General features: G+C 39.6%; 1 protein-coding gene across 3 annotated transcripts in view; it reads right to left on the reverse strand.

Moving 5' to 3' along the window:
* The window catches only part of IL12RB2 (interleukin 12 receptor subunit beta 2), a 71,191-nt gene extending 48,564 nt beyond the window's left edge, over window positions 1-22,627 (reverse strand). For all 3 annotated transcript variants that reach the window (XM_068965960.1, XM_068965959.1, XM_068965961.1), the window contains exons 1-7: window positions 22,552-22,627; window positions 20,767-21,054; window positions 16,176-16,290; window positions 13,992-14,176; window positions 12,635-12,777; window positions 10,864-11,014; window positions 1,655-1,734 (exon numbers count right to left, since the gene is read on the reverse strand). In XM_068965960.1, coding sequence (XP_068822061.1) covers window positions 1,655-1,734; window positions 10,864-11,014; window positions 12,635-12,777; window positions 13,992-14,176; window positions 16,176-16,290; window positions 20,767-21,054; window positions 22,552-22,627 — 1,038 coding nt within the window. The remainder of the gene's footprint in view (window positions 1-1,654; window positions 1,735-10,863; window positions 11,015-12,634; window positions 12,778-13,991; window positions 14,177-16,175; window positions 16,291-20,766; window positions 21,055-22,551) is intronic.
* Between the last annotated feature and the right edge of the window lie 2,927 nt (window positions 22,628-25,554).

A 25,554-nucleotide genomic window follows, 5' to 3' on the forward strand; every position in this document is an offset into this window, starting at 1 on the left:
TTACACTGTTATGAGAAAAATCATGTTGCAGTACCATCTAATTTTTCCTTGGCAGCCCCAGTGGTTTTTCTGGATTTGCACCTTCTCATTTACTTGCGCCTCCACCCCCCACCTTGAATTCTGCAGGTACTTTGATCATTACCCTCATTCTACCAAGAGAAACCCCAGAGTTGAGAGGAATGAAATGGGACCAGAACAGCATATTTTCAGATAACCGTAAAGGACATTTTTGGAGGAGGGATCTTTACGGGACGAAGAATTTGCATTTTAACCAGTTGCTTATTTGTGAAAATGAAAACCAACAGCCAGGACTTGAGCTAGGTTCTTCTATACTGTTTACAAATTACGGTTGCTCTAAATGCCTTGCTTTAAGAATAATCTTGCTATTAAAAATTCATTTTTTTAAGATAAATTTTAAGCTGCAGTTTTAGTTTCAAAGTGAAGAACTTGATTATGACTCACCAAGCTATTTACAGTAGTCTCCTTTTATACCAGAGATTCTATGTGTGAGAGAGAGAAAGGGAAAGAGGGAGAAAGAGCTCATTTCTTAAAATTGAAGAAGACTGTGATTATCAAAATCTATCATGCTAACCCCATCAGAGGACTTTATTACTCTGACTTCTGGTTTCGTGCTTGTCAGCTGCATAATTCCAAAACTGTTTATTTACCCTTAACTGGAAGACATGTCGTAAAAAGGGCATAGCTTTTGAGAAATAAAACCTCTTCTTATAAACATGCCAATCAGTAGCTCAATTCAAACAGTATATATATTTTGGGGGGCAAAATGAGTCATACTGTAGCAGAAAGAGCTCTGGATGGGGTTTTAGTCCCAGCTCTGCACTTAGTAGGTGGTTGACTTTGTGAAAAACCTCCTTTTTTGGACTCTCAGTTTTTTTCCTGTGTTAGTGGGGATACTAGTATGTATCTCTTAGGGTTTTTGTAAGGGTTAAGTGAAATGATAATACCAGCTTTCAGCACTTTGTGAAACTTTTACATTCTGTCATAACATTAGGCCTCATTGTTTCCTGGAAGGTTGTTCTGTTTACCACCGTTTTACTACTATTCCTGAGGAAAGGCTGTTTTCTATTCCTATTTCTCTTATTTTCGACTATTATTAGTATTCCTGAGGTAGAGGAGCTTACTTTCCACCCACTCACTTCTCAATGACCGTAGAAAGCATATTCCTAAATATCTATATCCACAGCTTTAGTCTCCCCTAAAATGAAAAAGCGAGGTGGTCGCTGTGGGGCATATTGTATCTGTGGGGTGGGAGGAGTGGCAGAGGGGAGAATAGAATCAGAAGAGAAGGTGTGGTGAATGGGGTCAGAGGGTGGGCACAGTTCGGGAAGGGAAGAGACCTTGATCTGACTGGAAGTGGATGAGGGAAAGCTATGATTGTGTGGAGGCAGGAAGTCAAGAGGCCTCACCCTTGTGCTGGAAAAGTAAATGACATCGAGTCAACCACCATGAAGATCTGGCTGAGAAAATGAGTTCCAACACAGTCTCTGAAGCCTCAAATCAAAGCAACTATAGAACAAGTTCTTCGGCCTTGAAACTTACCCGTTCCAATATGTAATTCTCTTCATATGTCAATTATATCTCAATTAAAAAACACTATATAGTTCTGAATTTTAAGTGGACACTGCAAACTTACCTTCCAGAAAAGAGAAATCTGTTGTCTATTGTGGTCAATGTGCTGTCTCATGTACCAGACATCTAACATCCCAATAGGCTCTGTTTTGAAGGGAAAAAAAAAAATCCACAGCTTCATATATATATACATATATACAAATACACAATGTAAAAACTTTAAAAGTCAATTGGTTATTGATTAAATGATTCTAAGAGAGTAGAATTATAGGATAATTTCAATTTTTTTGTGTGTCCCAGTATTTTCCTTTTTCTTTTGTTAAATAATGAACATGCTGGACCACAGAAGTCATAAAAAACAAAGCGCTGTAGTCCATGGGGATCCCAAAGAGTCAAACATGACTGTGACTGAACAGCAACCTTAGGAACAAACTTTAAAAAATGACAAGGGGACATTACATTCTTAACTTACCCTTAAACATGTATTAGTAAAATAACTCAAAGAAAGTATACACAGTTAATTTGTTTTTGTTGGAATGCATAAAGAATTCTCAACAGAAAAAACAGACATACATCATGAGGAAAACATTTTTCAATCCTGTAAAATACAAAACACAAAGGCTGAACTTTGTGTTCATCTCCATTCCTGAATTTATGTTGGAATATAATTATTTGGTTTTATGACCATTAGACAATAATCTATTTGTAAGGAAGTCTGTCTCATTCATCTTAGCATTCCTCACACCCAGTGCAGTGCTTAGAATGTAACAGGCTCCCAGTTACTCTTTGTTAAATGATGAATAAGCAAATGAACAAACCAGGCAATCTCATCTACTTGATGCTGAAACACAGACTGAACTAGTAGAAGAAATAACCACCAATCCATAAAACAATGGTCAAATATGACCTAATTTAATTTGAGAAAGTCAACTGAACATATTTTTTTGAAAAGAAACTGAATAATCAACTCCTATGTCTAAGTGTGTGTATGTATGTGTATTATGAGTGGGTGAAATAGTTTTATTTCTCTCACTATCAGATTTGTTTTGATTTACAGCCAGGGGTGGAATCAATAGAAACAACCTCTGAAAACAGGCTTCAATTGTGCCAACCTGTGTAACAGTGACCCTCAGAGTATATTAGGGTGAAGCTATCTGAAGTTCCTTCTGGAGCAGCAAGTTCCATTTAACCAGTTGGAAATTCCCAGAAAGCAGTCCCACCTGGATGGCAGAAGACAAGCAGCCAGGAAGGGGAGAAGAGAAAGAAGGACAGGGAGGGGGCACACGTCCCAGCACATACCACGGGCAGGCCCCATGTGAGCCCATTCAGTGCCATCTCATGTCCTCCTCAGCCCCATGACACACTAGCTTTGGTGCAGTGGTTAAAGTGTGAGCTCCAGAGCCAGGCCCTCGATGGGCAAATCCAGGCTCTGTGATCCTGAACAATGCTAACCATGTCCTTAAGCCAGGTTCCTCATCTGTCAAATGAGGATCATAATTTTACACGTCAGATGGGGCTATTGTGAGAATTTAAATGAACGTAAGAGTGCTTACATATGTTAAGCACTCAGTCAATTTAGCTGCTGTTGTTTTCTTCACTTGAAAACTGAAGTTCAAAGAAGTTAAGGAACTTGATCAAACTTCCAGAACTAATTAGTGGAGAAGCCAGGCTTTGAACACAGCTCTGTTTGGTCTATGATCTTTGCTCTGCACCATGCGGTTGCCTGGCTCTGCTAAGGCTTACGACGTCTCTGTAAAACTTAGGTCCTCTATTGGGTGTGCCTCTTTCATGTTCTAGTCTTTTCCTTTGTCACTTCCTCTTCCTGCCTCTCTCACCTTCATCTCTTTTAACTTTTAAACATTCATTTCTTCCCCTTCTCTTCTGACCAGTGGTAGTATTCACCCTTGCAGCAAGGACTTAACGGTAAGAAATGTATACAGAAGACATTCTGAAAGTGCTCTCTATCCTTCAGGATTACAGCGACCCAGGAATCAAGCTCTAAACTTTTTTTCCTGCTAGTGAAAAGGAAAAAAGCACAGGCAACAGAAAGGAAGGGGGCCTGGCGTTTATTGACCACCTACCACGTGCCAAGTAATCTTTGGACACTATATATCCATGCTCTCACTTAATCCTCACACAATGCAGAGGGAGCATATGATTAGACCTGTTTTGCAGCTGAGGACAAGGAGGCTGACAAAGGTCCAGTGATTTACAAAAACTGCAGAGATGGTAATGGCAAAGCTGAGAGCTGGGCCCAAGTTTGGCTGTCTCCAAAGACCCTGCTCGTCTGTTAACGTTCACTGTGTTGAGCAAAAATCTAAACACACCACAAACTAGACGATCCAGACATTGACTACATAATCAGGATTTGGAAACTACGGTGTGCTCAGTGTCTAGGCCAGTTGGCACGTTCCATGGTGCTACATGTCTTCAGTTAATTACATATAGGTGAGAAATATCAAGGGAACACTCACCTCTCATTGCCACTCATTGCCTCTACAACCTACCAGATTATTACAGAGCTAAGAATCTAATTCAAGAGTCATATTTTCTTCAAAAGATAAATTGCAAGTGAAGCTGAAATTTTAACAGTACCCACCTGTAGTGTAAGCCTCTATGGGAGAGAAATCATTAGCCAAATCTGTATGGGTTTCAAAGTGTAAAATTTCATGACTAGAAGTGTCAAACTACTGCTGTGTAAAGCAATATAAGGGCTAATATTATAGAGAATCTTTGACATTCAACTGTCAAAATCACTTGGGAGTCCTAACCTCAGTGTTATCAAAAAGTCAGATAAAAGTATTATAGGCAGGTGAGAAAAGAAAAGACAAAGCCCATATGTCCCAAGTGACACACACAAGAAGGATGAGTACAAGTGATAAAAAATATGAATATTGAGCAATGGAAGTCATTTCTCCTGAGACGAATGTACTATCAATGTAAAGGAAAAAAACTGGGTTAAAGAGGAAGGAATCACCAGTATAAAAAGAGAGGACATCCTAAATTAAGCAGAAGATCAGCCTAACTACCCTCAAAGGGTTCTTTCAACTCTGGTGGTGGTGGTTTAGACGTTAAGTCACGTCTGACTCTTGCAATTGCATGGACTGTAGCCCTCCAGGCTCCTCTGTCCATGGGATTCTCCAGGCAAGAATACTGGAATGGGCTGCCATTTCCTTCTCCAGGGGATCTTTCCCATCCAGGAATCAAACCCAGGTCTCCTGCACTGCAGGCAGATTCTTTACTGACTGAGTTACAAGGGAATCCTAAGATTAGAGGATTCAATGAAACAGGACGTGTGTAAGTAAATCAGGGCTAAGCCATGTGCTGCTTCTGAGATTAGCATCCATCTCAGAAGCCAAGGCAAGTGCAAGGGTGTGGATGAGAGCAACTGAATTGCAAGGAGACAGCAAACCCACCACAGAGGTTTTAGCATGCAGTGGGGTAGAGTAGAAAGATCTCTAAGAACAGTGAAAATAGAGAATTTAACACAAAGTGAATATGAAAAAGGAGTACCTTGAGAGATTTCAGGTAGTGGACTAAATTGAACCCATGAGAATATTTTGGTCCAAGCCATGCTCTAAGCAGGGAAAGACAGAGCTAAGTAAGTCATCCACCACCTTGGTTCCTCAGTGTCCACTCTTGGGACTGTGATACACTTCTCTAAAATCTAGATTCAAATAACTCAAATAGATTCACAGATTCACAAACACCTGCATGATTAAACAAGTTTCTTAGTGGTAGGCTCTTGCCTTCATACGTTACCACCTGCTATGTCTCCATGAGAAGCCCTACACAGACTTCCCCACCCCTCCTCCTCTTTGATAACTTTCAACACATCATTCACTCTCTCTTGTCACTCCTTTCTGTCACTATTTTTGGTGGCTCATCATCGGGGTTGCTCCTTCCCAGTGGCTGATGCTGTAAGTCCCTCTACCTGCTCACTTCAAATGATCTGATTCTCTCAACCCATGTCTTTGCCTCACACTTCACTGAGAAAAAGGAAGCAACCAGACAGGGATTCCCTAATATTTCCACCATGAAAACTTTCAAACTTCCCCATCAATTCCCTAACACATCACTTCTACTGACTTTACTGTGGATGAAGCATTCCCTACTTCTATCACAGACCAACTCCTTGAGTTTTAGGTCCCATCCTCTTGCTTCATCAAGTTTATCTCTGCCACTATTATCCTATTTCCTCTATCATTAATCTCTCTTTCTCTGCTGGGTCCTAAAATCACCTTATAAATATACTGTATTATCTCTGATCCTAAAAAAATATTAAGGAATTTCTTGATGTTACATCCTACTCCAGCTACTGCCCAACATCTCTGCTCCCCTCCACAGAACTTCTTGAAGAGTTGTGAATCGTCACTGTCTTTATTTCCTCACCTCGCATTCACTCTCATTCAATGCCCCCACAACTCTACTTATGCTCTTCCCGGTCAGAAATCAATGCTGCTTTGTCAAATCTGATTATTACTTCTCTATTCTCACTTCACTGGATTTATTGGGAACATCTGACATAGCTGAATACTCCACCATCTATTTTTTTTTTCTTTTTAAGAAAGATAATCTTTCAACATCCAGATCACAAGTAAAGAGCCTATTTCTTAACAGAAGCAGGGATGTTTCCTCTATCCTAAAATCAATGGAGGCATCATGTTAGAGTGCTGATGGGGAAAAAAAGTGAGTTGGAAAAGATTATATACTGCATCTAATTTTGATCAAGCTTAAAACAAGCAACACTAATCACTGTTTAGAAATATATACTTTTCTGAAGACTATGAGAAAAGTGTGATGATGACATAAACACACAATCCAGGATAGTGGCTACCTGTGGGGAAGTGTAACAGGGTAAGAATACATCAGTAATTTTACAGCATTTAACTTGAATGATGAGTTTGTAAGTGTTCATTTTGTTGTTATGTTTTGTAATGAGAAAGTAGCTTAAACTAGGAAAGTCAGAGTAGCAATGGAAGCAATGAATAGATTTTGAATGTTTAGGAGACTCAATGCGGCTATGAGGGAATGGGAGAAAAGGAGAATTTAAGGATAATTTCTCCATTTTTCGACTTGAATAACTAGGAAGATGGTAAAGTCATTTACCACGAAAGGAAAGACTGAAACGGAGGCATTCTGAAAGCATTTTGCATTGGGGAAAAAGCAATCTTTTCAGGCTATGTGAGGTTTAGTGTATCTGTTGATATCTAAGTGAAGATGTAGAATAGGAGACTGGAGTACGAAATCTGAAGTTCTGGAGAGACTCCAGAACAGAAACTCTATTCTTTCTTTCTCTTTACCTACCTATCTAGTTTTAGAGCCATGAGATTGAATGAGGTCAACTGGGAAAAGAAAGAGACCCAGTGCAAAGCCCTATATATTGAGATTAAGAAGAGGAAGATGGCCAGCATGAAAGACTAGGAAGAACTGGCCAACAGGGTAGAAGAAATATCAACAGGATAGAAGAGATTTCACAGAAGCAAGTACTTCTAGGAGGTAATAGCTCTTTCCTTCTAGTGCAGTACCTTGGAGACCACATGCTCCAGGTGGTAGAAGGCCAGATTCCCTTTGGGCTTTGCAGCTTATTCTTGGTGCCATCTCTTCCAGGAATTTTCCCTGATGTTCCAAGATAGACTGCAAGTCCCTGAATCTGAGGATCTGACTGGTTATCACTGTATCTGAGTACCTGGCATAGTTCCTAACATATATACATTCCTTACAGGCCATCCAGAGAAGTGTTTTTTACTCCCTATTGACTTCTTTTGGAGGGTTTCATGAAAAGCATTTCCTCCCATTGGAGTGATTACCATCTTGTCAAATTATTAAGCTTAGGCATTTATTTCTTCCAGGGTAGATGTTGAGTTTAGAAGAGGCAAGAAGAAGAAAAGAGGGTAGGGACACTCATTGGATCTCAAACGTAACATTTTCCCCCTAATGAAAATGTTTGTTGCTAAGTCCCTTTAGTAGGTAAAGAACCATTCATTCTCATTTCCTCAAGTCTTAGGCAAAAAGGTACAAGCATGATATTTTCAAGTTTAGCTAATTTGGAAATCAGCAAACTATGGCCCATGGACCAAATCTGACTGGTTCCCTATTCCGTGTTTCGATATAGCCATACTAATGATAAGAGCTTTCACATTTTTAGATGGTTGACAACCAATCAAAAGAAGAATCCTTTTTAGTGAGATAAAAATTTTATAAAATTCAAATTTCAGTGTGCAAAAATAAAATTTTGGATACAGCTTTGTCTATGTATTGCTAGACTGTCAATGGCTGCTTGCATGTGATAACAGCAAATTTTAATAGTTGTGACAGAGATCATAGGTCTGCAAAGCTGAAAATATTTATTATTTTCAGCCTTGGATCTTTATAGAAAATATTTGCTAACTCTTAAGCTAGACTTACCATCTTGCTTACTAACAGATAGTAAAATAACCTCTAGTATTTAATTGTTCACATCTAACCTATCCTAGCAATTGTTTAAAATCACAAGTGAATAAACAATTGTCTAGCTCCTCAATGGGAAGATGGGTGGCTGCAGCTATGTTTTTTTCTCTCTTTGGGGATCTCTCACCAATTACCTATGCCATCACCATGATGCAGGAGGACTCCTTTACTGCTCTGGCACTAGTATGAGCATTTAACACTTCCGTTATTAACTGTCCACAGTCAAGTTTACCAAGACCAAACATACAAATAACACTTTGAAAAATGATGAAGAATGAATAGGCAGAAACACCTAATTGTTAATATAGCTCTAAGGAACGGTTCATTCACCTTTATTTTGGAGTCTCCTCCTGGGTGCTCAAAATGATGAGGAAGCACTGTATCCCAATACTTGGGCATTTTCTCAGGCATGTGAAGACACTATGCAACCCAAACTCAAGACTGTTTTCCCACTAGAAGCAAAATATGACTGCTTGTTTCCCAGTATCAGGCCCACATTTGATATATACTGATTGCTGGACTGTCTTCCTGAGCATAGGAATGTGATATGTTTCCTTTCACCCCTTACTTAGTGGTCATTTTTAAAGTGTTCTTCATGGAGGACTGTGAGAAGAGTTTAATTTAATGACAGGGGAAGGGCCATATGGAGTGAATAATGTCTTCATTCTCTGCTGACATGCTATAAATAACTATACCCAAACCACTAAGAGATAACATATTATGCTGTTTTGAGTAGCCAAGGCTGCAAAGGAAGAGCTCTATCATAATAACATTGCTCAGTTTTAGACAGTAATTAAAAAAAAAAAGCTTACTAGTATTTTTTTTAAAATGCCAAGTTACATTTGCATACACATCCCAAGGGTTAAAAGGAAGAAGTGTCAAAAAAAATTTCACACCTTTTAGGTTTACATCAGTTAGTGTTTCATACAGAAACTGATGACAGAAACAGTGGTAAGATGTGAAAACCATGAAGTTAGAGTAAGAGAAAAGAGATCTTACAACAACCCACGGAAAGATCAAACACAGAAAAGGGAGATTCAGACAGAGAGGAAGTCAGCAGAGCTTGGTCAACGTGGCGTATTTCAGAGTATGGGTTTCTCTCTTTGTGAGTGCTTGCAACTACTCTGAATAAGCCAGCTTCCTTGGTTCAATTCATAACCATCCACGAGTTCATAAACACAACAAGTTGCTGCGTTCATTGTTATGGTGATGGTTCATTTTATAGGATATGAGAAAGTTACCATTCTGCCTTGATGGGTTTTTAATTCAACAGATAAACACTTGAAAAAAAAAAGAAAAAACTTTCACACGTCTCTAAACAGGTCATTATCAAGTGTGAGTAAAAAATGACAAGCATTTATGAGCCCAGTTTCCCTATTTTTATATTTTAGCTTAATGTGATACAACTTAACTTCTCAGACTATATACTACCTTGGACTTGGACATAAAATGTGGCCTATTTCCAAGAATTTTGTCTGTATTATGTATAAATTCTAATCCATAAGGCATTTAAAAAATGCATCACTTTGACATGTGTAACAAAAGGATAACAGGAGTTAGCTCTGGATTCTAAAACTAACACACATTTAAAGAGAGAATAGTGGCTCAACATTAAGAGATTATTACCATAAAATGAGAGGAAAAATTATAATTTGTTGAATGAATTCATTTATAAACATTTTTAGAGAAATGAAATTGCTGTTAAGAAGAAAGGAAATATATACAGTTATTCTATAATTTATATATTATTTATTTGATTAATACTTTACATCCTTGAAAGTCATTCAGTGTCATCAGTTACCAAAAATCACTAGTTGCTCACAGAAAATGAATGTAGTTTAGTCATGAGGCTAGTTTACATGCACAAATATCTGTAAGTTTCACAAATAAGCATTTAGCTTTTCTGACATTAATGGCTGAAAATCTCCAGATTATAAAGCAATAGATTACATGCCGATTATTTTTCCTCTGAGACAAATTTAGACAAATTATGAAGTTGTATATTGTATCACTAACTGTGTGCTTTTGAAAACTAATACTCAAATGGCTATTTCTTATGTCTCCAAAGATTTAGAAGAGGCATAAAGTTCATATAAACATTTTTGCTTTAAAAAAATATTTGATTTTACTTCAATAAAACTGTCTTCCCAGTAATTACCCAAAACAAAAAGCTCATCAGACTGAAAAATATATTTGACCTCCTCTTCATAGTTATGGGCAATCTATGGTACTCCTGACCAGTGAGTATCAAAGTCTGAAGAAGTGCAGGGCTGTAATATTTGGAAAAGAGAGGATTGTTGGATGTTAAACTTTATTTTAAAATGTTATGTCTTCAGAGACTTACCTTTTCCCAGGCTTTTAGTATGGCTTATAAAGGCCATATTAATTTTCATAGAACCCAAAAGGCAAGATGCATCAAGGTTTAATGATAAAGGGATGAAATTAATTACTAGTCATAGCTTTGTGGAATAAGAGAGAGTAACTGAGATAGTAAGTGAAACAGAAGTAAGAGATAAAATCAAACAGAGGCATAAAGCTTGTAAACCAATGTGATAATATATGACAAACAGGAGTAGGACTTAACTAATGTCAAAAATTTCCAAGCAATATAAACATATCTCCCTGGACAGCTGCAATACTTAAGCTGATGTGAAAATGAGCTTGTTAATTAACGCACTATGTTTTGATTCAGTATCAGTACTTTAGAGTTTATTCTAAGGAAATTATTACATCTTCCTCTCTCTCTCTCTCTCTCTCTCTTATCTTTCATCCTTTCTATACACCCCTCGTTCCCCACCCCTCTGCCTTTTTTTAGACACATACCTTCTTCTGGTGTTTGTATTTGCAAAGATTCACTCCAATCACTCCAACTACCTTTATAAAGATGTAGCTTAGAGGAAATCTGAAATTCGTATTCTGTAAAGGGTTTCAGATCCAGCAAGTCATATCTTCCTTTGGCATTTGTGGCATTAACCTTGAAACCAACAAGATTTTTTTAAGTGTCTATTAATACTAAATTAATTAAAATAAAGGTAAGAAAACCAAACTAGATAACCCTTTTTATTTTCAAATCTGTCATTCAATGAGAAGAAATATAATGACTGGGTTACTGAATACATGTGATGTTAATCTGAAACAACAGTGTCTCATTAGAAACACAAAGACAAAAAAATTCGTGGATCTAACCCATCTATATAGATTCCAAGGGGGATCCAGAAACCAGCTGTAAAACAAGTAAAGACTGAAAACTACTCATTTTCAAAAAGGCCTTGAAAAAGTTTGTTTCTAACTAGATATTATTTTTTATTTGGCCACAATTAGAATACAGTGAATGTTTTAACACAGACATAAAACTGGCTCCAAACAGAAAATTTTAATTGTATAAGAAAATTATTAAATGGCATGCTGCAGTCCTTGGGGTCGCAAAGAGTCGGACATGACTTAATGACTGACCAACAACAATATATAAACATTTAATTATTATACCTTTCTATATGTGGAACTAGGGCTTCCCTGGTGGCCCAGATGGTAAAGAATCCACCTGAGTTTGGTCCCTCAGTCAGAAAGATCCCTGGAGAAGGGAATGGCAACCCACTCCAGTATTACTGCCTGGAGAATTCCACGGACCAAGGAGCCTGGTGGGCTACACTCCACAGGGTCACAAAGAATCAGACATAACTGAGCGATGAATATTTGAATAGGGTAAAAGTCATTCAGTCATGTCTGACTCTTTGTGACCCCATGGAATAGTCCATGGAATTCTCCTATGTGGAACTGATCCTTTGTTATTATTATAGGCACTATAATCCTGGAAATACCAAAATACTGGAAAGAATCATAATCCTACATTTTTATTGTAAAAATTTAATGTTCAATATTACATCAAAGTATAAAGTTTTATCTTTGGAATATTCAATTTAGATAAGCCTCTGAACATTCCCTAATATTTCTTTTTCCAATAAGTTAAAAAATTACTAAAACGTGAGACTTCCCTGGTGGTATAATGACTAAGACTCTGTGCTCCCAATGCAGGGGGCCTGAGTTCCATCCCTGGTCAGGGAACTAGATCCCACATGTGGAAACTAAAACCCAGTGCAGCCAACTAAATATATAAATAATTTAAAAGAAATTACTAAAAAGTGATAATGGAAGTAATAATGGGGTAGGGAGTAGACCAACAAGGAAAAATGAATCATTTACTAGAAATAAATCACAGAAAATTAGTGTGGGTTTACAGAAGCTTATGGCTTAAAAAATTTCAGCATCAGTGATCAAATTTTAGGATATTTGTTTTCATTTTTTCTTTTTTTTTTTGACACATGGTTTATAGGATTTTTGTTTCCCCGCCAGGAATCAAACCTGGACCTTTAGCAGTGAGTGTACGGAGTCCTAACCACTGGACTGCCAGGGAATTCCCTAACATACTTCTCAATAAACAGAAGTGTAAATGATTGACTGATACGTCTCACATGTATATGTGTACTTTTGGGGTAAACATTCTTAACCTCTGTATTTTGCTGGTATGAAAAAAGACATCTGGGTGGTCTTACTAAGAATTTCTCCCTGGTTTCCCCTTCACTCTAGAGACCATTACCATATTCCAGGATCTGCTGTTAATGGGCCGATATCTGAGTTGATTGAGCAGCACCAGTCCCTCATCTCTCCACAGAAGGGTACACCTGTTCACGGAAGCATTTACAAATTTGATTCTGATGTCCCACGGAGGAAGAGGCCTCACTGGTAACCAGGACAAACAAAAAAGTGTGATTCAAGCTCCACGGCTGGAAATTGTCTTATAATTACATGAGCTATAAAGAGTTGAACAAGTCTCATTTCTAAAATGTACAGCCACCAACTTGTTGAAACAGACAAGAGAGGAGTCCCTGGCTTTTAGAAGAAAGAAAAAATTGGATTGACTTCTAAATCATTAAAGTAATTCCCTTTAACTTACCTCATTTTATGCAGATAAACTACCATAAACATCACTGATAATTTGGATTTCATTTAATTCAATGATTTAAAGAAAACCAATGTGCCAAACCCAAGAGTTTCAACAGCTGCGAAGGTAGAGGTGTGGCTAGTCGTGATCACATCAGAAGGAGAAGAAATCTTGGTAGGAAAAGCCATAGGCAAGAGACTCAGAAACAGAGGAATAGAAGAGAAGAGGGAAAGAAGGTGACTAGAGATGGATGGTTAATGTAAAGAGAAGGAAGGCAAAATGGGCAAAATTGTGATGGCAAATATAGCAGATGCTAACGTATATCACTATACTGTACAGTGTGTATGTGTGCAATGAGATGCTTTGGGAAGACAGAAAAGAGCCACGTGGTGTGAGGCCAGAACTTCAGGCAGGTCAGAAGCTCAGTGTTACCTGGGAATGCCTGAAATTGGCCTCTGATTCAACTGGGCCAATTACATTTGCTCAGAAATGTGCTGGGACTGGCTAACTCCAGCTCCCAAGCTGATGAGAGGGGTGAAGGTAAGTGTTCTCTGAGGAAGATGCATTTGGTACATCGATACGCTTTATTTATGCACCTGGCTGCTTCATCCCTGCAGGTCCACATGCAGCTTTATCTTAGAACAATGGAGTAGCTGTGACCCTGAAAAGACACCTCCACCATGAAGGGCTTACACTGAGCTTCTTGAACAACCTCACATGACCCTCACTCAGAAAGTATCACTGGCAGCCTATGCCTTCACGGGATCTGAAACCAGTGGGCTCTTATTTCTCCAACACAGAGAATAATGTTGCATATTCCATTTTGTACAACCATGTCTCTCGCTAGAGACCTACATCCTTTTGCTTACATCAAAGATACATCTATCCTTTGTCAGTGCTTACTGGCCACTCTCCACGAACCACTCTCCCTTTTGAAACCATCACACAAGTAATTCTAAAAATAATGTTCACAGGCTAAGATCAACACCTAAAAATGTGAAATTATACATACCTATGTCCAACAATGTGAATGAGGATGGAAATGAAGAAGCACTCCCAAGACTATTGATAGCAGTAACCTTGACTGTGTAACTAGATTCAAGTGATTCAGGGGTTAGGTTGATTCCAAGGTCCAAATGATCACAATAGTGATCATTACATTGCTTTTGCCAAGTTAAATTTTTTGGTCCATTTAACCTGTAAATGAAAGATGCTTGTGTTTAGCAAGACAATTTATGTGCTATTGCCTCCTTTTAGCACAAAGGAACAAAATGTTCAAGTATCAAAAATTCTTGACATGTTTTATTAGGGGTTATACTATGGGAATATTTGTATTCTGCAGTCATAGGACCACAGCTCACCCCTCTTTTTTTTTTTTATTTTTGGATAGGACTGAAATGCTTGACATTCATATGGATGAGTAATGATCTCTACACTGCGTGCATGTGTGCCCAGTCACTTCAGTCATCTCCAACTCTTCGTGACTCCACGGACTGCAGCCTGCCAGGCTCCTCTGTCCATGAGATTTTCCCAGCAAAAATACTAGAGTGGGTTGCCATTTCCTCCTCCAGGGGATCTTCCTGACCCAGGTATCAAACCTGCCTCTCCTGCATTGCAGGTGAATTCTTTTTTTTTTTTAATTTTATAATTTTATTTATTTTTGTTTGTGCTGGGTCCTCGTGACTGCATGCAGACTTTCTCTAGTTACAGTGAGTGAGGGCTACTCTTTGTTGCAGTGTGCAGGCTTCTCATTGCAGTGGCTTCTCTTGTTGCAGAACACAGGCTCTAGGGTGTGCGGCTTCCATAGCTGCAGCATGTGGCCTCAGGAGTTGCAGCTCATGGGCCCTAGAGCACAAACTCAACAGTTGTGCCACTTGGGCTTAGTTGCTCTGAGTCATGTGGGATCTTCCTGGACCAGGGATTGAACCTGTGTCTCTGGCACTGGCAGGCAGATTCTGTCCCCACTGAGCCATCAGGAAAGCCTTGAATCCCTAAATTGTGGCTGACCTCTTCGCTCCTTGGGGCAGAGTCAATCGTCCAGAGGATCCATGGCCACCTCGGCATTTACTTCATGGAAGTGCCAGATCCAAAGCACAGATCAGAACTCTAGGCCCCACTTCCTTTCCCCTATCTCCTCCTCACTTAGTCACAGCCCTACCAGCTAGATCTCTGGATGGGATTACAGACTTAATTCCAAGGGAAAGAATTTCCCAGACTCTCTCTTTTTGTAAACTCTCAGGTCAGATTGTTGCTGTTGTTCAGTCACTAAGTTGTGTCCAACTCTTTGTGACCCCATGTACTGAAGCATGCCAGGCTTTCCTGTCCTTTACTATCTCCCAGAGTCTGCTCAAACTCATGTCCATTGAGTCGGTGATACCATCCAACCATATCACCCTCTGTCACCCCCTTCTCCTTCTGTCTCAATCTTTCCCAGCATCAGGGTATTTTCTAGTGAGTTGGCTCTTCGCATCAGGTGGCCAAAGTATTGGCGTTTCAGCTTTAGCATCAGTCCTTCCAATGAATATTCAGGACTGATTTCCTTTAGGATTGACTGGCTTGATCTCCTCGCTGTCCAAGGGACTCTCAAGAGTCTTCTCCAACACCACAATCAAAAGCATCAAGTCTTTAGTGCTCCGCCTTATTTATGGTCCAACTGTCACATCTGTACATGACTACTGGAAAAATCATAGCTTTGACAATGTGGATCTTTGTTGGCAAAGTGATGTCTCTGCTTTTTCATACATTGTATAGGTTGGTCATAGCTTTTCTTCCAAGGAGCAAGTGTCTTTTAAAAGGTGCTTTAAAAAGAAAGTCCTCCAGGGCTAGTGGAAAGCTACCACAAAAAAAGAGTCTATTTATAAACCATGACCCAAGATTCCGCAACTGCAAAAGAGAGAAGTTTAACCCTAGAGAGAAGCCAGTTTAACCCTATACAGCAGGGAAGAACATCCATAACGTGGGCCTTGGATGCCCTGAAGAGATCTCTGAGTCAGTCCTCAGGCCTAAGACATAAGTTCTCACACTTTAGATACATGAACCAGTTTTACTTGATGAACACTAGAATTATTTGTTTAAGTATCTAAGTATCTGGAGATGTTTACTGCTTCTTCTCTCAGTAAAACTAGCACTGTTAGATAGTTCTAGATGTCATATAAGAGAAAACCTACCAAAAAGCTGCAAATATAGTATTACTCACTGTAAAGTGTATGCAGTATACAGGTGGGTGTCTCGTCCTCTGTCCCAGGTACAGGTCACAGTTCCATGTTCTCCCTTCTGTATACAAGATAAGTTTCGAGGCTGTTCTGGAACAACTTTTTTAAAAAAAGAATAGAACTACCTATTTTAATCAGCACAACATGTGATATTTCAATTACATTATTGTTATTTGCCAACAAGATAACAATACTTCCCCTATGTCTCCCATACCCAGATGAGCTGGGAGCTATTTCAAATCCCATCAACTTCAAATGTGCCTCCTAGGTATGAATTTGTTCTAATAACAATTGTAATAATAATGGATATGGATCAAACACTTATTATATGCCAAGTCTATACTAAGTATTTTATGAGTGGTTTTTCTCAATTGGACATTATAGCAGCTACATCAAGTACATACTATTATTATCTTCATTTTATCAAAGAGGACACTGAGAGATGAAGTATCTTGCCCAACATTACAAAACTATGAAGTGGTGGAATCAGGGCTCCAGCCCAGGAGTGGCTGACTTGAGTTCAAGCCTTTCACCATCATATTCTACTATTTTCCCTGACAAGTGACCATTCAGTGCTAGTTCCAATAACCTGGGTGATGATGAGTTTACATTTTTAGAATTAAGCTCATTCAAATATTAGAAACTTATAAAAATTAGGGTCTTTCTTTCTCCATTGACTTGAAATTTATTGCCAAGGCACATCTATCCATTGGCCCTAGTCGTGTCTTCCTGGGATGTATCACCAAAATCTAATTTCTGCAGCATCCTCTGAAACACTTAATGAATATTTACAAATTACTTCTTTATGTACACAGACATTGAAAACCTTCCATGGACTAGGCAGCATTAGGTGTGGAAATGCAAAAGTGTACAAGGTAGGCATGGCTCCTTCTATCATAAGGTGTGTATTTTTAAATGAAGCCACTTCATAGTCAAAGACAGAACTTTAACCCCACTGCTGCCCTTACTTGCAGCAGTACATGGTAGCATCAATTTCTGTCTGTCTAGGGTGGGAGCTTCTGCATTAAATCAGGTCACATCTTGACATGTCTCACTGCCAGTAATAGGCCAAGCCGGTGACTGCTGGTCCACCTGCTTTCCAGCTTCCAAAACTTTGTTTCTGTGTCTCCCCTCCCATTCTTTTTGTCCTTTAGGGTTTGTGCCTCTAGAAAACCTTCTTTAATGCATCTTGGCTTAATTTCAGGGGGAATGAAAGTAAATACATGTACACAAACCACCATCATTTCTCTAGTGCTTCATAGGGTCTTTTGATGACCAAATGAGATAGAGATAATATACCTGACACTTTTGCATAATGAAAAAGTTAGTCTCACTTTCACCTTTACTCCTAAAAGTTTGCAGAGCATCTCATTTTAAAGACCATAGCTTTTACTCAAAATCAAAGCAACGTATTAAATGTGAGTTCCCTGAACCATGAAATCAAGGTGTCTACTTCAGGCTGGGACATGGTTTGGCCAGAGACTGTCTGTCCCAGGATAAACCAGACCTAATTCTCTTCAATATAAATGTATTTAATAGCTGAAGCTAAGAAAACGTCAGAAATCAAAGCCTCTGAAGTGAAAATCGTTTACCATGTAATTGTTATTTGTATTATGTAAATATTATTTGCATTGTTATGTGTATTCTTCTTATTAGTTTTTAAAGCCCTACTAACTATATGAAATAAAAAGTCTTAAATAGCATTCAGAAATATCAACAGCTAAGCATATATTGAAAAAAACTAAGCAAGAATCTACTGTCTTTCATTTATTTCCTAGGTTGTCCAAATAAGTTGTGGCCCAATCTTCTGAGGTTAAGTAGAGCCCTTGTTGTTTAGTTATTGCACAATCTGGATGAGCTCTGAGCAGCAGAGCAGCGCAAGCCCAGGAGGAGGCCAGAAAGAAGAGGCTTCAAGGCCATCTACCCATTCCCAATCCTGAAGAACCAGTCACTTTTATGACAGGTCTACTTGGGGTATGCAATGTTACTCTGGACTACCACTTATCACAAAAGAGAAAATGGACTGCTCAATCCATCACCAGATAGAATTAAACTCACTGCACCAGGTGAAACCAACATTCATTGTGTCTTTTCTTGGAATGACTTGTCATACTCAGAAAAAGGTGTTGCTTCCAGTCAGTTCTTTACCTCAAAGGTGCTAAACTTGTTCAAAGAGCAGCCATTTGATGGTGTGGTTATCACCTGAGCACGCTGCACAAGCAAGATTCCAGCATTGCTGCCCAGCTGAGCTACACCGGGGCAGACGTGCCTTCCCATCTCCATATATCTCCTGATGCTATCAGTTGCCACAGGCGCATGCACAACCTCTGGCTGAATGGGGCTGTGGCACTCCCACGCATCTGAGCAAGGACAGGAAATGGAATGGAATGGCTTAAGGACATCTGCAAAGATACTGACTTCCAAGGCCATTGTTAGATCCCTAAAAAACCCACCTGCAGCACTGTGAACACTTGGAACTGACATCACAGAGCTGAGAATGTCTGATACCAATATAGTATGTTGGTCTGTAAGACGGTGAATTACCTGGATAAAATATTCAGGTGTTCAGAAGATAAGGGAGGTGAGGACAAATGGTGCTCTTAAGAAAAAATTTCATCTTGCCTATTAGCCATACTTTATTTCCTCTCAAGCAAAACATGCTCAGCCATTCAGCATACTGTATACATGAAGAAAAGAATAAAACCAGTGGAACTGCAGACCTAGTGCTCATCACTTAAGTGCCTCCTATGTTCCTGGTACTAGATTAAGCACTTTGCACCCAAGGTATCATCTAATCACCACAACCATCTTAGGAGGTAGGTGTTAGTATCTTCATCACACAGATGGAGAAACTGAGGCTGAGAGAACTGAAACTAAGAGTCCACTGCTAGTGGCTGGGTTGGGATTCAAAGCCCATGCTCCTTTTACTACATCACAGGCTGTCAGAACTGAGTGTACATAACCCATCAGAGGAGTCCCTGAGCTGGAAGAGGGGTATGAGACCTAGTTTATGCCTCCACAACCCCAATGATTTGCTTAGATATGCTTGGTATTGCTGCTCAGTGCTTGTGGTGGCCCTCTAGGAATTACTGCCTGGCACCAACCATGTCCTTATAGATCAGGGATCCTCAGTCTCCAGGATCTAATGCCTGATGCTCGGAGGTGGAGCTGATGTAATAATAATAGAAATAAAGTGCATAGTAAATACAATGCTTTTGAATCATCCTGAAACCAGCACCCTACCATGGTCTGTGAAAAAACTGTCCTCCATGAAACTGGCCCCTGGCGTCAAAAAGGTTGGGGGCTGCTGTTACAGGTCACAGAGAAGAGGCTCCTATCTTTCCTGATAAGTCGCACTGAGCTCTGCACCACTCTCGTTATGACAGGGACCCTGTCCGTGCATCTTGGTCAGCCAGCCTGCAGCAGCAATTCCTCCGACTCTCCACACACCTCTCACTTGCCCGTTTGGAGTTTCCCGGGAACCACAGGGGCACAGCGTGCCCTGGGATGGCTCAGGGCCTTTGCGTGCTCACTGGCTTGCAGGGCTGGGCCTTCAAGGCTGCAGACTGCAAGCTGCAGGAAGGTGTGCTGCTGGCTCACCCTGTGCACTGTGGTTCAGCTTGCAGACGCCAACTCTGACATCTTAGTTCTTACCCCTGGCGGTGGCGTGGAGAGACTCAGTGCAAGCTAGCAGTGCGGGGGAGTTGGTGCTCTGTGGGTGAACTTTGACCTACACCAGACAGTTCTCTCTTTCACCTGTCACTCTATTGCCATATGTTCTTTCTGGGGATGTCCCTAGTTACCAAGCAACCAGCTGTATCTTCTGGTGATGCCGTGGCCAGGTCAGTAACTTAACCACTTCATGTTTGCTCCACTTTTTCCCTGATTCACTCCCTCACTCTTGCTTCCCTGGAACCGGACAACTCCTCTCCCACTCTGAAGTCTTAGCACATCAGTTTAGTCTCAAGCAGTTTTCTAGAAAACCCAGGGAAAGATACTAAGTATGATGATCGTTCTCTCTTAACGTCTGCTCAGTATGAAAATCAGTGGTCAGGAGTGAAGTGGATGGAAGAATTATTATTATTATTATTTTTTACATTAAGTCAGAGAGGGGAGAAGTGTTCAGGCTTGGGTATCAGCCTGGACTGCACAAGTCAAAAGACATCTTCTTTTTAGGAGGCTGTGGCTTTGAACAAACTCTTGTAAGTCAAGAAGGCACATAGATTCAGATGCAGAAAGCCTTCTTTCTGATTTTGGAGTCCAAGGGCAACAGATAAATGGTCTTAATGGCCAAAAAGAGGACAGAAAGAGAGAGGAGGGGAGGGGAAGGATAGAAAGGAGAGGGGAGAAGAGGAAAGGTGAGGAGAGGAGAGGAAAGAGGAGATTTACTAAATGAGATCCCAGTTCTATTGATTTCTGGACTTAATACATTGAGGTGCTCATGTTACTAGGAAGATTAAATATATCCTTGAAGTGGGAGAAGAAAGAACACTGTCCTCTACTTGGATTTCTGCTTAATACACGCCAAATACCAGAATATCACCAGTCTTTAGGAACTCAGGATGGACTGCTCACCACCGACGGAGATCTCTGCCCCACATATTCGAATCTCCTTACGGCTTCTGTAGGCCAGTTTGCAGACGAACAGGGTTGTGCCCAGGGGAAGACCTGTGACTTGAAAACTGAGGGAGTGACCATGCTGAACACAAATTCTTCTGTCGAACTTGTAGAGGATTAACTTGTTAAGACTGGAGGATGGCAAGTAGCCTTGTTTGGGCTTCAAAGAGCAGGAAATGTTGACAGCTGATCCTAACGAAACGACATGGGAAGGCTGCACAGTCACATCCCCTCTCTTGCACACATCTGCAGCAAGATACAAATGCAAAAGATGAGTCGGCACATAAGAAACCTATATCAGTTGGACGGTCTGTGTAAATTTCCCAAAGCTGGATAAAGCAAACCCTATCAAATCATGGAAATACACATAAGCTACATTGCTCTGGCTCTATTGGTGATGCACAGTGAGGACAGAAGGCAACTATTTTAAAGTCCAACTGTATCTGAATTAAAGTATACATCCTTTTCAATACAGTAGTACTATAACCAGAACTATAAATAGGAAAGTGGTGAGAAAATAGGGTTGGAAGAACATTATATGCTTAATATAATATGCATCATATTATATACAAATTATTCAACAAACTACAAAATGTACTTCCCAGAATGAATCACATTTGTTTCCCTGCCCATTTACGATTTATAACACTTACTTCAATACTCATACCAAAATGATTAAAAAGCTATCACAAATGCCTAAAAGGCTACTACAAATGTTAAAGGGCACATTTGGGAATAATCCCCTCCCTTGCTATATTAGGGGTATAAGGTATGTGTAATCCCTAGCATTATTTTATAATAAACAGAAAATATTTAGGGGCTCTGGTATGTTTGTAGTTGGAATCAGAGATGGAAATTAGGTCTTACCATGGTATTCCTCCAAGATGTAAGACCCTAGGTAGGATGAACCACTCCCAATACAGCTAATACGAAAGTACACAAAAGTATTTTTCTTTTAAAAAGAGTTCTCCATATTATTTTCCTTATGCCAGATCCCACAATAAACTCTTAAAGAGAGATCATTCTTACTCTCCAGGTGGTTCTATATATGTAAATACAATAATGAGTCGCAAATTAGCAGTTTTTGGTAGTATTCAGTAATTGCTGATGAAAAAAAACCCTTATAGAGTCACCCTGAATTTTTAGATATGATATAAAGCCTCCACTGAAAGTATTTTTTTGTTAATTGTAAAATTGCTTGGATTAACTACCACAAACAAATTGGTAAAAGGTTATTTAAGTCAAATAAAGGAAATATTAAATATTTATTTTAAATGAAAAGTTTCCATTTTTATTTTCAGAAATAATCTCTTTCTCTCTCTTACTTTTATGTTTGTTTTTTGTTTCTTTGATCCTAATGGGTTAGAAAGTAAAAAATAAGATGCCAATAAAAAAAGCAAAGAAAATGACAGCCATTATCTCCTTTTTTAAGCAGAGCTGAATCCATCCATGAATACTCTTTGTTAAAATTCATTCATGATTGTTAAAACACCCATTCATGATTCCTAGTGTGGTTACCTAGTCACTTTCTTAAGAGGAAAAGATATCACTGGAGTTTCAATCATTAATATAATGAAATAAAATACATATTAGTAACATACTTAGAACCAAACTTATCCACTTAAACTTGACAGATTACCTTAAAAAGACCAACTATCAGAACATTTACCGCAAATGCATATTTCATCTGTGAGAATTTAAACCAAAAATTCCTCCACAGATTAGATTACAGAAATATCTTACCTATTTTTGCCTTAACTAACAGCAACATGATGATAAAAATAAGTGCCAGTGAACACCCGCTAACTGTATGTGCCATGAACAGTCTGGAATACACCTCTGTATGTTTCCTTGTAAAAGAAGACAAATTCATTCATGTTAAATACATTCAGAAAATACTACAACCATAACAATTCAGAGGGCTTAAAATGCTCCTTTAATTTTCTCTGTATTGTTAAGAGACTTAAAAAAAAATGATGTTTAAAACCAATAAACTAAAATTCTTAGCCACCTCTAACCCCCATGGTCATTTAAGCTTCTTGGGGTCAGCAAAGAGTAAGCGAAGAGACCTGACCTATGGAGTCCTTTATTTTTTTTATTTTTTATTTTTAAATTTTATTTTATTTTATTATTATTTTTTTAATTTTAAAATCTTTAATTCTTACATGTGTTCCCAAACATGAACCCCCCTCCCACCTCCCTCCCCATAACATCTCTGTGGGTCATCCCCTATGGAGTCCTTTAGAACTGGGTTTAAATACTTTGAGCCAATGGGCAAGTTACTTAATCTTCTGAGATTCAGTCTTACACAAAGCTTTTTTCCTTCCAAACAAGTCTGCGTCATCATAGTCAAATGTACTAGTGTTAAAATTCCAAGAGTAGTGAGAATTTCTGATCTAGTCATATGCTTCTGGAAGTAACAGGAGATTAAAATGTGGTTCATAACCACTACTACCTCCCACACTCCAGAACTCAGTAAAAGACTGATTTCCTTGGCAGTAAGAAAAGAATTCCAAGGGTTCCCAGGGGGCTGTTGGGGGTTTTCATAAGTTCATTTTTACTTGTTTGCTTGTTTATTTATTATTTATTTATGTTACTGAGTATTTTTTATCTTAAATGATTTGGAAAATGCAAGCTGGTGATTTCTGTTATTTCCAAATATAAACCTAAGGAATGGGTCTAGCAAATTCTCTAAATTCTATCAAAAGTGAAAGTGAAGTCGCTCAGTCATGTCCGACTCTTTGCGACCCGTGGACTGTAGCCCACCAAGTTCCTCCATCCATGGGATTCTCCAGGCAAGAATACTGGAGTGGGTTGCCATTTCCTTCTCCAAAATTCTGTCAAAAGTGGGCCAGAAATTCAAGAAGCAGGCTGAAAAGCTGTGTGATGTTGGGCCGTTGGCAACTAGCCAATACAAATGCCCACCTCTTATTCCCATGCCCAGAAATGTGCCAGAATACCACTGGAGAGCCTCAGAAAAGTTCACTTATTCTTTCGACAGTGATGGTTACCTTTCACGTGCCAGGCATGGTGTTCAGTGCTAGAGATACTACAGTCCTGCTCTAGCAGGCTTCCTGGAAATATCCCCTAGCTTTTTTGACTCCTGTATTTAGCATCTTTTCAATAGCCTTTTCTGTGGCTCATCCTTTTCCTCCTGACTGGAAAGTCTTGGAGGACCTTAGCACTCAAGACATTTTTTTTTTCTCTATTTCTACTCTTTCCTGAGGGATTACATCTGGTCTCTTGGCTCTCAACACCATCTGTAAGCTAGACTCTCAGATGCTTATCTTCAACTCAGACACTGCACTGAGTTCCAGTCTCCTATGCCTCTCTCCTTGGCATCACTTCTCAGATGTGACTGCTCCATATTAACATGTTCAAATCGAACTTTGGTCTCCTTTCTCCAAACTGGTTCTTCCTTCAGCCCTTTCTACCTCCGTGAATAAAATTTTTATCCTGTGAATTGCTAAAAAGAACCTAGCTATCATCCTTCATTCCACCCTCTCATACCCCACAGCCAAATGACCATTAAGTCCTGTCAATTTTACCTCCCGAATATATCACAGATCAGTCTTTTCACCGTCCTCACCCCAGTCCAAACCTCCTTTGTCATCTCCCTCGCAGATGACTACAGTAGCTCCTTAATGTGTCTCTCTAGTCCATCCCTGCCCCTTTCTAAGTCATTTTCACACAGCTGACTACCTTTTAAAAACATAAATTGGATTATGTTTCCTGCTTGGTATCATCTCTATTTAAAACCCATCAGTAGATCCCCCTTGCTGTTAGAAAAAAATCCCAAGTCCTTACCATACATTACTCTCTCAGCCACTGGCTGGCTTCACGTCTCCTGTCTTGCCACGATCATTTGCTCTATTTTTTTTTGCCTTGCTGTTCTGCTTCATTCACATTGGCCTTCAGACTGTTCCTTGAACAAGACATGCCCTCTGCTGCTCCGAGGACCTTGTACTTTTCATTTCCTCTGCTAGAATCCTCTTCCCCTGGCTCTTAGTGGCTGACTGACTTACATCCTTCAGATCTCAGATCGTGTGTCACTTCCTCAGAGAGCCCCTCCCTGACCACTCAGCCAAAGTGGTCGTGCCCAGTTCCTTTCTACACATCACTTTACTTACATCATCAAACAATCTCCTATTTTGATTGCTTATCAGTCATCTACCTTTCTGTTAGAATTTAAGCCACCATGAGAGCTGGAACACTGACTGTCTTGCTCGTTGCGGTATGTGAGCACTTGGCCTTGGAAAAGAAAGGCCTTATAAGCATTGAAAGAAAGAAGGGAAGGAGGGAGGCAGGGGGGAAGGAATATGAGTTATAGAAAATCCCCTATAAACATCCCTGTGGGCCCTGCAGCATAGTGCTCCACCAGATATGTCCATGCTCTAATCCACAGAACCTGTGAATAAATACATTGTGTTACATGACAAAGGGACTTGGGAGATGTGATTAAAGTTAGGGACCCTGAGGTACGGTGATTACCCTGGATACCCAAGTGAAAATCTGCTAGTCTCTTAGTCATGTCTGACTCTTTGTGACCTCAGGGACTATTGCCCACTAGGCTCCTCTGTCCATGGGATTCTCCAGGCAAGAATACTGGAGTGGGTTGCCATTCCTTTCTCCAGGCGATCTTCCTGAACCAGGGACTGAACCTGGATCTCCTACATTGCAGGCAGATTCTTGACTATCTGAGCCACCCACAAGGGCCCAACCTAATTGTATGAGTCCTTAAAAGTG

Source organism: Capricornis sumatraensis, chromosome 2, assembly GCF_032405125.1.
Source record: "Capricornis sumatraensis isolate serow.1 chromosome 2, serow.2, whole genome shotgun sequence".
Taxonomy (NCBI): domain Eukaryota; kingdom Metazoa; phylum Chordata; class Mammalia; order Artiodactyla; family Bovidae; genus Capricornis; species Capricornis sumatraensis.